Here is a 15,279-nt window from a genome sequence, read left to right on the forward strand (position 1 = left end):
AAAAAAAAAAACCACAACAGCAAGCCCCCACAAAAATAAAAAAATAATAATAATAATAAACAGAAAAGAAACTCATGTAGAACTTTAGGTTGGCCAACACGGAGCCAGCCCACCTTAAAAAGAAAAAAAAAAACAAAAACAACCCAAAAAACAACTTTGTTTTAAAATTGTTTTGAGGTTTTTTTTTTTTAAAAAAAAAAAAAAAAGTAATACAAGGTGGCAAGCTGGGTTGTCGCTCTAGCAAAGCCCCCAACAACAACTCACACGGAGAACTTTTAGTTAAGGTGGCAAGGCTGTGGGAACTCACATGAAAAACTCTGGAGAGGAAGGGTTGTCGCTGCTGGATCCGTTTTCTCTGAAGCCATTGCTGACCAGCTTCTCGTATTTTTCCTTGTAGGCGTCCCTCTCCCGGACCAGCCTGGAGATCTCCTGCTTTAGGTGCTCCACTTGCTGCAGCAGCTGGTTCTTCTCCGACTCCAGGACGTGCCGCTGCTGGACCCTCTTGAAGCGGCAGGACTGGGCATAGCCCCTGTTTTTGAGGGTCCTCCTCTTCTGCTTCAGCCGGATCACCTCTTCCTTGCTGACGCCCCGCAGCTGCCGGTTGAGCTCCCGCACCGACATGGTCACCAGCTGCTCGTCGGAGAAGCGGTCGTCGAAGTGGAGGCCGCCGCCGCCGCCGCCGCCGTGGTGCGGATGGTGCAGCCCCCCGGCGCCGCCGCCGCCGCCGCCGCCGCCGCCGCCGGAGCCGGCGGCCGAGGAGGCGGAGGAGGGCGGCGCGCTGCCCGGCGCCGCGGCGTGGGGGTGCCCGCCGCCGCCGCCGCCGCCGCCGTGGTGCGGGTGGTGGTGGTGGTGGTGGTAGTGGGGCGCGCCGCCCTGCGCCGCCGCCGCGGCGATCACCGCCGACACCACGGCGGCCGCCGAGCCCATCTCCTCGGCCGGCACGGAGCCGCCGGCGCCGGCGGCCGCGGCCAGCTGCTGCCCTCTAGCATAGCCATCGAAGGCGCCGGGCAGCGGGTGGTGGCTGCTGTTGATCAGCGCCTCCACCGCGTCCTCGGGGCTGAAGCCCAGCGCCTCCGGGTTGAGCTGCTGCGGGTAGCCCGTCATCCAGTAGTAGTCTTCCAGGTGGGTCTTCTGGTCGGTGCCGGAGCCGGGGCTGGGCGCCGAGAAGCTGGGGGACGGGGGCACGGAGCTGCAGGGCGTGCTCATCGGGGTGGAAGAGAGCGATCCCCCGGCGATCAAGCGGCCGCACTGGCTGATAATGCGATCGGTCTCCACCGGCTCCTTTTTCACTTCAAACTTCATCAGATCGAAGTCATTAACATATTCCATGGCCAGGGGACTGGTGGGCAGGTCGGAGCTGCTCATTGCCAGTTCTGATGCCATCCTTTTGCTGCTGACAGTCCTCCAGAAAGGGTGCGCTCCGGGAGCGAGGGGACTGCTCTGAGTTGCCACCGGGTGAGCCAGCTTGATTTTTGGCGAGCTCTGCTCCGCTCTCTCCTGCCTCTGCCTCTCGCCACGGCCCCTCGCAGCCTCCGCGCTCCAATTCGTCCCGGCTGCTCTCGCTCCCGCTCCGCGTTATCCTTTGCAGAGTCTCCGCTGCCGCTGATGCATCAGAGCGAGAGGCTCTTGCTATTCGCCTTTTGCATAAAGGGCTTTTTTTTTTTTTTCTTCCTCCTCTCTCCCTCCCGTCTCTCTCTCCTCTCTCTCTCTCTCTCTTTTGCCGCTTGCAAACTGCAGCTGGAAGTGTTAGCTGGTGTTGTTGCGAGTAAATTTGTTGTTGTTGTTGTTTTGTTTTGTTATTTTTAACACTTCATGGTGCCTTTCCTCTAGGCTTTCTCATGCAAAGTGCAGAGCGAGAAGAGAGGTTCATCGGGGAAGGGAGGAGGGAAAAGAGAGAGAAGACCAAAAAAAAATAATCAAAGTCGATATCGCAACCAAAATAATAATAATAATAGTTTAAAGAAAAAAAGAGAGATAGGGGGGAAAAAAACCTCGACCCCAAAGCTACGGCAAGAAGATGAAAAATATTTTAAAGGTTTCATCCAGCAGGAGAGTTTAAAAGCATTGCTGAGTTTTATAGCGCTCCTGACGTCAAATGGGAAATGGACTGGGCGGCCGGACCAATGGGCTGCCGCCATCCCAGCCCTCATTAGCATAATAGTATAGAAACAAGGAAACTTTTCGGAGCTGTCAATCAGGGCCCCATCAGCTGACTGTCAGCTGGGGAGCGCCTTAACCCCTTCCTGCCCGCCGCCTCCCGCCGGACTCACCGGGTAAGCGGGTGCGGGACGGGGCCGCGGCGGGGGCCGCCCCTCCCACCCCGCTCCGCTCCGCTGCCGCGCCGGGACGGCCCCGGCCGCCGCGCTCCCCGCGGCCGTGCGCGCCTTCGGGCGAGCGCCCAGCCCCGGGGCGGGGTGCCCGGCAGCTGCCCCCGCCCGGGCGGGCGGTGCGGGCACCGGAGGGCGCGGGGGAGCTCCCTCGGGCCGGGGACACGGGGAGCAGCGGCCGGCGGGGACCTGGCAGCGCGGCGCCGCCTCCGGGGCCGCTCGTAGCGCGGGGCTCCGCCGTGCCAGGCGCGGATACCTGCCGCCGGGCCGGCCCTTCCCCCGTGCCGGTGCCGGGTCACTCGCTCCGCTCCCCCGCAGTGCCCCGGACATTTATCGATTATTTTTTTACGGGGACGGGGCAGCGATTCCTCCACCCCCCCCCCCCCCCGCCCCGCCAAGGGGTGTGAAAGCCCTGCAAGTTTGCAAGCCCCGCTCCCGCCGCACTTGGCCTGCTGGCCCGGACTAATTAATTTAATACATTTAGCACTAATTGTATTTACTTTAGCCTCCCCCCCCGGCCCCCGCCCCCCCATCCCAGGAGGGGGCTTGGGGCCGGGGGGGCCGTGGAAGCGGCGAGAGGGCCGGGCGCGGAGCGGAGCGGCGGAGCGGCTCGGTGCGAACCTCGACAGCGCCATCTCTCGTCGACAGGTCAGTGCCGAGCGGGCCCGGCCGGTGCGGGGCCGCGGGAGCCGCGCCGGGCCCCGCCGTCGGGGCGGCGGCCGCCCCCGCAGCAGCCGCGCTCCCCGCCCGGCCCCGGCGCGGCTCGGCACGGCTGCACCCGCGGTCCCCCGCCGCGGGCCGGGGAAACCTGCAGCCTCCGGGGCTGCCAGGCTCGATTTTCCGAGCGGGCTTTATGGGAATATCGATAGAATTAAAGTTACTTGTAATTCCGTGATAAATGAGATGTCTCTAGTAAGTAAGATTAAGTGCAGTGCTATAAAGTTGTTTATCTGAAAAGTAATTCTCAGAAACCTGACTTCTGACACTTGGTCATATATTAAACCAGCTTCTTGAACATTGTACTTCAAATCCTCCCTTCTCCCCTTGCCCGGTCCCTTCCCCCTTGGAGTTTGCTATTTATAACTGCGCGCAGGCTATTACTTCGTAGGTGCGGGCAAGTCTCTGGGTAATTTTTCACCGACTGTGAAAATCATCATTTGCAATGGCCAAAGAATCTCTGCTTAGGAAATAGTACTTGGCTAGTGGATTTCCGAATGGATAACATTTTCTGACTATGCCATTATCAGTGTGAGTGCCAGTACTAACATCTGAAAGTCATACAGCGTGTACTGTTCCTGGCAGCTAAAAAAGGTACAGCATACTGCAAATTTAGGAAGATAACTACATCTAGAAATGATCAGAGAGGCAATTCTGTAAAGCTAAAAAACGCTACCGACATCGCTAACAAAATTAACATATAGTTCTGCACAGTCCCAAAACACACAGACACACAGAGCCGTGGACATCTGCCAGGTTTATCTTGCAGATTGCGATTCGTGACAAAGTTAATACAACTTAACTACTCGGGCTGGCTTTCCTATTTCTTCACATCGTTGGAATCAACAAAACTTCCAGGCTCACAGCATAAATCCCCCCAGGACAGCCCAATTCCCTGTATTTGTTTTTTTCCCGAGCAAGATGAATGTGGTACTGTATATCACTTAACATGCTCACCTATGAGAGACATAAAATGTGCGCTAATATTTTTAAATGAGAAGGTTATTGCTTTTCGGAATGTACAATCGTAGTATTTCACTTGCCCGTTTGATAGATGGCTGTGGAAATATGGCTCCAGCCCCATAAAATAGTTTGTTTGGATGTGAGGATTCAAAGTGCTACATTTGCAAACGAGTAAATTTCCTGAGTAAACTCTGAACTCTAGACAAAGAGTATGAAATTGTGTGAGCTAATGGGGACAGTCTCTTAATTGACACCAATGTAAGCAAGTGCTGCGAATTAAATTGAAGCTCTGACCTACCAGAACAGCAAGTTAAATTATTAGTTGTACAATGTTGTTCTTGTGTGATTATTACACAGAACTGCTGCACTAAAATGTCTCTACTGTTCAGCGCAGCAGAGAAAAAAAAGATTATTAGCAATTTTTGGATAACCTTCAGAAGCAACATTCTCCTCCCTACGCTATATAGTACTCATTTCAGTAGTATTTTTCTTTATTATTTGGCTATTCACAATGGGTGTCTAAACATTTACAGTCCTCTATTAACAGTGTTTCTTCCATAACAATCACACACTTTCATTTCAATTAGAGCTATTCAGTCTTCGGTTTTTCCACAATTATCGCAGGCCAATTCCCCCAGACTGCTCCCTTTCCCCAGCACTGTTTGTAACAATCCTGCCCTGAGCCAGGCAGAGGGAAAACTCCAGCGTCCCTCTCACAGCCTCTTGCTCCCATTTGTTTTTAAGCATCTCTATTCAACGACATAATGTGGGAGCCCTGCTCGCTCCCAGTTTGCTGCTGACCCGGTTCATAAGCCTTCAAACTAATGTATATTTATTGTGGGAGAGTTTTCTGACAAATCATGCAGGGGGGACGTGAAACATTAACTCCAAATACGCTCGGATCGCCCTGCGTTGGGACGAGCACGCCAGCAGCATATGCAAGACCCTCCATCGCTGAAGTGTGTGCGCGTGTGTGTGTATCTAACACAGAAGATTTAGCAGAAGCGAACGTGGAGGTTATGAGTTATATGGACTCAGTGTAATTTGTTATAACTTAAACACATATCAGGACCAACACATTAAGTACAGTTACTGCTCCTTTTGTTTATCTAGTGTCTTATTTTATGGTGCAGAACTAAACAGTGTCCGCTGAATTTAACTATGAAACCAGCCAAATTGATTTCAGAAAGACTTCTTCAGAGTAACAGAGTGATAAGGCATAAACTGCTCCTAGGTGCAGTGCTAGATAAATCCTTTTAACAGTCTTCAGATCAGTTAACAGGGTAAGTAAATCACGTATCACTGTTAGCAGATTTATGGGAGAGAATTAATAGAATCAGACGAGATAATCTGGTAGGGATAAAATTGCTGAGGAAACAGTCCTGCCTTATATTGGAGGGTATGGAACAACAGTCTGATTACTGGGAGTCGTTACGGATTGGTGAATTATGAGCTAAATAATCGTAAGAGTAATTCAGTATGTATTAATTCTTTTCTCTTTAAACAACTCACAGACGCAAATAAAAGCCTCTCTCTCTTTGAAGACACATTCTTTATATATTTTTATTGGATGTAATTTACTATTTGCATTACCTGTATTTACTTCATAATTGAACATTTTGCATTCAAATTTATGTATTGCATTATGCTTGAGAATATATTTCTCCCTTATTAGCATAAATAGTCACTTACCTCATGAATTACTAACAAAGTTTATCTGAAAATATAGGTATATTTTTTATTAAGTGGAACACAAACATATGTGCAATAAATTCTGATTTGCCAGTAGTGTTACAGAAACGCAGAACAACCCTGTGTCGGAGAAGAGGGAAAAGAAGCAGCAGTGAAGAAGCAGAATCAATTACTATGTGTATATATGTGACAATAATTTCTTCTGTCAATGTTTTGTTTATTTTTAATAAAGAATGAGTGATGCAAAGGTTTACTGACTATGGAGAAGGAGCAGATGAAAAAGGATTTCCACAGCGAATTTCTTCTCTCTGTTCCCCCCAGTCCTTTCTGATGGACTTGGCTAACTGAGGCTTTGCCACTGCAGCCTGTGCTCCGGCTGAGTTCATGCTGACCAAGTGCACGCCATGAACGTACGCTGTTCTAAACTCTCTCAAATATTTCTCTCATTCTCCTAATCCTGTTTTTCTGCTTGGCTTTAAATCCAAATAATCAATATAATTTGGGCCCATTCTGCAGTATAAATGCAACCTTACTCATGCGGAGAAAACCCCAACCCTATTGACTTCAAGAGCTGCAGGGTTGAATCCATTGAAACAAAACTTGTATCGATTTCAGTGGAAGCAGGATCAGGCCCTTGATATTAGCAGTTTGTTTGTGTCAAAGGGCTGGTGCTACAAGAAATGAAAGACAGCGGATCTGCTGGCAGGAAATCAGGTCCGCTCCCCAAAATTCAAAGGCAAATTTCCCAGTTAGCTTGTAGTGGATGCCCTTTACGCTCAGGTTTTATCATCGTGATACTGCATGCTAGGACACCCGTATATTTTGTCTGGATACATAAAGCAAGTCTTCCTGGGAGCATTCAAATGAGCACATCTAGAAATGTAGCACAGCAAAATGAGCTACTTTTGCCACTCTCGCTTTTCCCAAGCCTGGTACAATCCATTTCCGTGACGACAGTTTTCTGCCCCATACGCATCTGATACTGCTCTTTTATTTTAAGGCTGAGAAAATCTTCCCTTTAAACTCATGCTGAGCATCAAATTGGACTCCACTTGCAGCTGAACATCTTGGCTGTCTCTTCCTTTCCTCCATCAGCTCCAATATATTTTATGTAGAATTCTCTGTTAATGAAACTTGCTTCTCCTCTCTTCACTTTCCAGTTTTGCATTAGTGTTACTGAATCCACCAGATTTGTCACATTTGAAAACTGTGCAAAAGGAGAGGAAAAAAAAAATGTTTTCTTTTCCTATACAGTCTCCTATTTGGCCAATCTGCGCAGACCCTAAATATACAACCTCTGTTAATTTATATGTAAAGTTTCTGTTGCTAAATTAGAAAAAAGTAGTTTGAAAAGGCAGGCTTAAACACACATCTTGGTTGTTTTTGTGTAGCATCCGAGAGGGCTTGTGTTTTAGCTCTAGGAATTGTGAGGTATTAGCTAGCAGCTGCAGCGATTTTATTCCCCTGGAAGTGCCTGGCAGTCACTGTATGGAAGGGGCAGCATCGGTGCTACACCTGAGTGTGTGAGTTTGCTCTGGGTACCCTGAGTCAGAACGAAGTGACGGCTCCTGAGCATGCAGAATATTTTCACTGCTTGCTCATAACGTTTGTAAAATGCTAGAAATATTCCAAATAACTTTGTATGATCCAGCAACAATTTCTCTATCTGAAGGGAAGACAGCACAGAGGTGCAACTGAAAAGCTGCCAGTGACTCTCAGATGTGGTTAAAGGTTGGTGTCACAAGATCTCTACTGTGCTTGTTTCATGATGCATGTCCTAGTTTACTAATTTTCATGAATGACTTTGCCTAAATGTAAAAATCAATGAAGGCATTTTGATGCTAAAAATCTATTTATCCAAGAGAAATAAAACCTGAAATTGTAATAAAGATTTTTATCAAGCTTTATGGTGGAATTTATCATTTATAACTTGTATGATCATGTTCAGTATATACCAATAGCATGGTATTTGCTCTGAAATTAGCTGAAGCAGGTGAATAGAGAACCTGGTAAAAATTTGTGCACAAATTCAACTGAAAACTCTACAGAAGCAGAAAACTAACGTTAGTTAAGGGAAGAGAACAAAGCAATTACATTAGTGTTATGTATCTGAGCTGTGCTGATGATGTCCTGCGATATGCACACTGCACTTGTGTCTATTTTAGCTCTGAAAAATCATTGCTGCTTTTCTCCCTTCTGCTCTGCATTAAGTTGTTTCAACATTAAGGAACAGTTGCAGTGGCAGCATGAAAAAATATGTGAGTTTTATATGCTATCTCTTTCTTAAAGTCAACCCTCAGTACACAGTGAGGAGGGCACAGTTCTGACGTGATGTTTTGATGTGTAACTGTGAAGGTTGAGATGGTCCTTATTAAAAGTTACGAACTTCAGTAAATTTTAAACAAATCTGTGATTTAGTGTCTAGAAGCAAGAGCTGGCACAGACTCATTAATTTTTGGTGATAAACTGCACTGTGTGCGACGGGCTGAGTGCCATGCTCTGGGCTTATTCAGTGTAAACAGTAAAATACGATAACTGCTGCAAGTAACTGATGGGGTCTTCAGCAACACGAGGTTCTTGGCTTAGATGACCTAAAAAGGTTCATTACAGCAGAGGAGGGCTGGCGTCGAGCCCTGCCCGGCTCTCGCAGCTCTCTGTGCGGGGAGGGTCACTCTCGGCTCTGGGAGCGGGGTGTAAAGTGAAGCTGGTTCCAAGCAGCAGCTTTTCTCCCCCGCTGTGTGCTGATAGAAACAGCTACGGGAGGTGCAAGGGGAGAGAGATCAGGTTGAAAAGGCTTTGCAGGGCAGCAATAAGGAGAGACCCTTAAGATAAAGATAGATGGGGGGCTGGTGAGCACCGAGCCCTGCACCCACTGGCCAGGACCTCTGGTACTCTGTCTGTCCATCTCTGGAGCAGGTAGGCTGCTTGCCCACATGGCAGGGATGCCTCAGACGTGATGAGAACCATAGGATGAGAGGTGGTTGAGAGCGCAACGTATTATAAATCAAAACCCCAGATGAGCTGTACGTACAAGAGCACATAAGGATCTTACATTACCTCCAACCTTTAATTATCTGCCTGAATCTGGCCTAACCTGCCTATCTTCTGAGCATTACTCATCAAGCTCTAGCAGGAGGAGGTGTCAATGAATACAGGACAGGTTTGGAGCCAACACCTTCGCCAGTTGAACTGGCAGGAGTTGAGACTTAACCATGGGCAGAAACGGGAGGGATGGGGGTGTTTCCCCCTTCCCAGCCTGCCCCTCTGTAACGGATCCAGCAGACTACATCTCCTGTCTTCTCCAGCCAAGGTGAGCTAGCTCCTCTCCCATTCCCCAAATACAACAGCCCAACTCCACCTATGGTTAATAACGCCAGGTTTGATTTCCGTGGCAGAAGCTTGGCTGCTGGAGCTGTCTTCTTGACTATGGAGATATAGCAGCATCTGTCAGAAAATCTATGTGAAAGCAGTACCAGTGCCAGCAAATGGAAACTGTAGCTTTCTAATCAGCTACATTTGATTTGGTTTGATATATTTAACTTCTCCTTTTTTCTCCTGCTATTGGCAAATGTGTTATTCTTCCACAGAAATGAAAACAACCTGCAATTTACTGGATTGCTTTACAGAGTCTTGGTGCAAAGAAGCGTATGTCATGATGACATCTGATATCTTTCAGTGCCATTAATTGTCTTCACCAAGCGAGGGATGGAAAGTCTTGTACCCCATTTTTTTTTTCCTCCTACTCCATCAGAATTAGCTCACGGTTATGGGAGTGCTGGGCAGACCCGGTTCAGATTTGTCTCCATCCGGAGTCTGGGTCATTTGGAAACTCTAATCCTTAACTAAAAGGAAATGATAAAAATACCCATGAAATTAATTTTCACACCTGCAGTTGGAATTAATAATGGCAACCAGAGTGGCATCCTATTTCAGCTCCCTTGAGGTGACTAACAGTCCTGGACATTAATATAATCCCAACCACCAGAGGAATTCACTGTCTGAGGGATCTACCATGAAAAACAAATGATCCCCAGAGCTATGCCTGCACAATGGAAAATGGCTTTAGTCATGTATTAGTCATTTTATCACAAGATTGTATTTTTGCACTGGGAGGTTTGCGCTCTGATATTAAAAGAGAACAGAACAACAGCATTTGACTTGGTAATTTGCACACAGGGTTTGATTATGTTTGAGCTTCCTCGCTTTAGAAGGATGTGTGTAAATGACTAAGAGCAATAAATGAAGCCTTCTAAGTGTGAGGCTTTCTCATGCAAAGTTCACATGCATTTATTACTGTCTGTGCTTAGCATCAGTCCTGCATATATCTCTGTGTGATGCTTGTACTTCATCTTGATAAGGGAGTGGTCTATTGCTAAAATGCTGCTTGAATTTTCCCCCAGTTCTGCTTTTCTCCCTTAATTGCAAGGGATGAAATATGTCAAGTGTCTGCTTCACTCGGCTGGGAATCACGGTACTGCCACTGCAACTTCCCAGCCTTCAAAGATGACACGCAGCCAGCAAACTGTAAAGCTAAGTGACTGCACGGTGACTCTGAACTGCCTTCAAAAGGCCTTTGCTTCGAGCGGTGGAGCAGCACTAGTACTTCAAGCAGGGAGCAGAATAGGTGTGCACTTGAATCCTTTTGCAGAACCATCTTTCAGAAGGAATTTCTCTAATTATGGTTATTTAATCCTGCCCTAATGGCCACATGTGACATGCTCCGAGTGTCTGAAACGTAACTACCAATTCCAGATTTATTCTCCTCTGCTCTCAAAACCAGATTGGCTCGTGAAAAGCAAAAAACCACTGCCCGAGCCCCAGGAGCCATCCGCACAGGGTGTGAGCACAGTTCTACAACTACTTGTATTCATAACAAAAAGAAGCTGGTCTGTTGCTTCTTCTTAATGTAAAACCTGAGATGTTTTTTAAGACAACTCTCTCCATTTAGCCCACACCCAGGGCTAAACAATAACCAGTTGTTCTATCACCTAATGTCCCCTCTCCAACCAAGAAAGGGAATTGGGAAAAGGAAGGAGGCTTGTGGGTTAAAACTTAAACAGATTTAATGAAATAAGGAAACCAATATCCATGCTAATACAAAACACACAAAATTATACTTACCCCACAGAGTGGTGGCGAGTCGCTCCAGGGACAGCAATTGTTGAGGAGAGGGAGTGGAAAGCAGAGCAAAAAGCCCCCCATCCCCACAACTTTCCCATTTATAGTGAACCTGACGTTAATGCTACAGAATACACCTGTGGGCCAGCCTGGGTCAGCTGCCCTGGGTTTAACTGCTAATGGCCTTGATCACCATACCACCACAGCTGGCCACAAACTGAAACAAAATGGGACAAAAAAGGGATTCTATAAATTTTATCGCCACAAAACCAGGACACCACCACACACCCATTGCATTCATTGTTTTGGGGAAACAGTAATAACCTCATGGTGCTGCTGGAGGGGTCTTTCCATACCTGAAGTTGTTTAGTTCCATATTTAATATATGGTACAAAGGGACTTAAAGGTCTTTAGCAACGGTAGATCTTATTTATTTACATAGCACAGGCATTAGACTGAGAGAGCGAGCTGGAGATACAGACTTGTCTCCCTGTAATTTGTAATTTGTTCAGATATTTCAGCTATAGCTTTTTTTTGTTCAGATATTTCAGCTACAGCTTTTTTTTCTCTCCCTTTAGAGCATTTACTAGGATCAGTTACTGTGAATGTAGCTTGCGTTATTCCCTGTGGAGCAGGAGACAGGTAGGGCAGTTTCTCTCTTTATTCTTTCTGTCCCCTCTACAGACTTACACCTTTTATAGCTGTTAAGGTAACTACCAAGCTACTTAGAGACTGGCCTCATGTAGTGGCAGGCCAGCACTTTCCAGTGTTAGTTTAGCCCCAGCAGGTTTAGATTCCATCCCCTGCAGTCTCTTCTAACAGGGATTTTTTTTTTCCTGCCTGAAATTCAAGGTTCAGCCTAAAGTTGATTCCAGCAGCACTTAGCATCTCCTTTTGCACGTGGTGATCCAAAATCAAGTGCTAGGAGCCACTAATAAGAGGGGTGATACACCATAAGGTTTCTATAGTTTTCCAGATGACTCAAACAGCCTGCTATTAGGAAATCTACCCTTGCAAATTTAAAGGAAAGATGCTCATCATGCCACATTATTCTGCAAGTACAGCTGGGAATGCAAGGCTGACTGTAGCTGGGTGGGTACAGTCACAGTGAAGAATTGGGATACTGACACCTTCATATCACCAAAATTAAACAAATCATTGCAAAAAGGTGCACTTAACTCCACAAAGGCCATGTAGTGCCTTGAGTTGTATAGGTCAAGCTACCACATGTGAACCCTGATGTCTGGTCACTCCACTCCTACATAACAGTCCTAGTATTGAAAAAAATATGCACCACCATCCCAATGCACTACAGGAGTTGCCAGTTGCAAATATTAATTTTTAACCTCATCTTCATTTTCCAGGGCTAAGGCAGATGAGTAAACACTTCACACCAAGCCTTAGCTGGGCAAACTGTTGTTAGATCAGTGGAGGTGACAGTTTCCCAAGGGTCTGTCCTTTCATTTTCCCAGAGCACCCTTCTTCAGAGATTATTTTTCTGTCTGCGTAGAAATTTCATTCTGACTGCTAGCCAGAAATCCAGTGTGAATTCCTGTGATGCCTATTTGCAGTTAAGGTGCTGCAAAGCTGCAGTTACCTGGAGAGCACGGCTGATAGGATTTCCTCATGGGAAAAGAGAAGTTCAGTTTTAGGCTTCTTGTGGCTTCTCTGAAAGATAACTAAACGTTACATACATTGCTATCTGGAACTTGATCTTGGGGTCAGAAGTACAAGCATGTAAAGAGTCTGCATAAGTGGGAATGACTAGTAAACTCCACCCATTATCTTCCCTATCACCTGCTTTTAACCATACCCAGGTTTGGAGAAAATCATCTTCCTTCATTAGACTTGGATGGCAGCTGACAGGGTTAGAAGCAGGGCTTCCAATCAGGAGCATTAGCTCCTTCATAATTTTAAACATAAAAACATAGTTCAACCCTAACATGATTTAATTTCCTGAAGTGTACTCCTGCAAACCCAGTCTGGGAATGTAAAAGCCAAGAGCCCCTAAGATTGCCACCCAGACTGAAAGTCTGGTGACTGGAACTTAGCAGATAACTCTTATTAGTTAGCAGATAACTATTTATTGATGTTACACAAGAATTTTGCCTCAGTAGGGCCAAATAAAAGCAGAGCAAGCTTTTAGCATTTGGCCCTTCATTTGGGAATTTCACCTAACAACTCTCTGTCCTTCCTCTGTTTCACAGGTCCCCTAACTAATATACTGGGATGTGTGAGAATATTGCTATGACTCGTAATCAGAGCTGCAAAGTCCAAATCCAAACTTCTTCAGAGGTTTGGAGGGTTGGGGCAAGAGCAGAATTACAAAAATGAAGACAAGATGTGGGAGACTTGCTCTGAGGAGGGAACACCTGTAGCGTATCAATGCTCTTCAGCATCAGCAGCCAGGTAGTAGTAAACAGACACAACAGAAGTGCTTGGTACATCAGTCTTTCTGGTTAGGAGCAATTTTCATCACCATGCTTCCAAATTAATACGATAGAAAAATAAAATCACAATATACAGTATCCTGGACAGGTGTAGCTCTTGGTCTTACCAGAAAACATAGCAGAAAGCTCAAGGATAGGACATGAGTTAAGTGAGCAGGCTGCAGGACAAAACTAAGAGGAAAGGAATGCTATCTGGTACTTAGTTTTACCTCGTTTTAGTTATTCTTTCCTCACAGTTCATACTGACAATTAATTCTGTATTTCTGGAAAATATAAGAGCTGGTTAGAAGGAAAGAGTTGTCTGATTCCCTCTGGCTATCAATCCTATATAAGGCATATGCCATAGAAGTTTAATGAAGCTTTTCCATTAGGACAAAATACAGACTGTCCTAAGTACCTCCTGCATGGCAGAAGAACAGCACCAGCTTTCCTTTCACGCATGTCCAGTCATGTGCAATTCAAGGACTTCATGGTAAACACAACATCTGTAATGCAGAACAATTAAAGTCATTCCCACCACAGCTGAGCTTGACTTGTTTATGAACAGTGTGCAGTGAATGTTGTATCAAGACTGTGATGATCTGACAGTTTTAGGAATAAACCTTTCAAAGAAGAGAAGACTTTGATACAAAATTGAGGTGCCACAGAAAAGGCCAGATGTTCAACTTTAGGTCTTTACAGGGCATGCAAATTTTTTCTTATGACTGAATGTGCGTATTACCCATTGATGTGATCGCTTATGCATCCAGCTCATCATCTGAATAGGCAAATATCTTATCTTCTGCAGCAACCATACTCAGAATTTATTGCAAAATTCATTCTTTTTGAAAATCAGTCCCCTAGAACACAATGGTAAATCATGCACGATGAAGTCATACGAAGAGAAATGCTGCACCCTTCTTCTGAGGTCTTTATTTCTTTTCTCTAGAAAAATGTCTCCACCTTCATGCTGAAAGCCACAATTATTATTTCTTCATATTCACACTGTGTTACTGCTCAGTGGCTCACATCATTGATTGGGCTCCATTATGCTCAATTCTAGAATGCTCAAAGAGCTAAATATAAAGCAGGAGACAACAGATACCAAAATAGGTGTGGACCGCAAGGTAACCTCGAGCCACAGTAACACCCTGCTGTAGACTTGTCTTCTAAGGCACAGTCAAGCAGAGCTGGGGTGAGTCAGTACATGATGGGAGATCACAAAGGATCAAGAGTTAGTGGTGGTCCTCACATCACTAAATTAACACCATTAAAATAATTATCCTACCTTGTGTTAGATGACACAGCAACTTTCACGTAACTTGTGATTGAACGACACGCAAAAGTGAGGATTTTGATCCCTAAGGATGAAATTACTTGTCCTTTTCCTTTACTTTTTCTCTTAACAAAGGTAAGACTAGTCTCCCAGGAATAGCCAGTTCTCAGCTCTGCCACGGCATTTTGCCTTGCCTATTGTTTCCTGGCAGATCCAATAGCTATTAGGTTCCTCACTCCTTTCCTTTCCAACCATGCGATGTTTATAGTTGTTGGGTTTGAATGAATGGAGCAAACTGAATTATGGACGATATGTAATATAATGTAATATCATATCATATCATGTACATGAAATGCACTTTACATTTGTATATTAGCTTGTTAGCCAGCAGTACTGACCTTAACAAGAACTGCTTAGAAACCCATCTCCAGGCACCAGCATCTGTAAGTCTGTTCGGTATGGAAATACGCCTTCCATTCATATTATGACCCACTGTATTTAGCTGTTTTCTCATACACAAGAAACAGCTCGTTTACATACAGATGTATGTAAGAAAAGATATGTAGGAAAGCAAACCTGCCATGATTATCAGTCTCTAAAGTGAATGCTTACTCAGGAAGACAAAATACTCTTCCCCTCGCTAGGAAAACCCAAGCTATATTATGTACACAAATAACATGCCTGTAGTTTTGGTGCCATAAAGCATAAATCATATTTTAGCCCTCTGCAAATAGCCTCTCTGCGCTGAACTGTGATG

General features: G+C 45.8%; 1 protein-coding gene across 4 annotated transcripts in view; it reads right to left on the reverse strand.

Moving 5' to 3' along the window:
* The window catches only part of MAF (MAF bZIP transcription factor), a 198,657-nt gene extending 196,589 nt beyond the window's left edge, over nucleotides 1-2,068 (reverse strand). For all 4 annotated transcript variants that reach the window (XR_011049051.1, XM_068410990.1, XM_068410988.1 and 1 more), the window contains exon 1: nucleotides 308-2,068. Coding sequence is in view for 3 of the 4 variants with exons in the window: in XM_068410990.1 (XP_068267091.1) it covers nucleotides 308-1,383 (1,076 nt within the window). In the remaining variant the exon portion in view is untranslated. The remainder of the gene's footprint in view (nucleotides 1-307) is intronic.
* Nucleotides 2,069-15,279: the final 13,211 nt, after the last annotated feature.

The sequence above is a fragment of the Nyctibius grandis genome, chromosome 12 (assembly GCF_013368605.1).
Source record: "Nyctibius grandis isolate bNycGra1 chromosome 12, bNycGra1.pri, whole genome shotgun sequence".
Classification (NCBI taxonomy): Eukaryota; Metazoa; Chordata; class Aves; order Nyctibiiformes; family Nyctibiidae; genus Nyctibius; species Nyctibius grandis.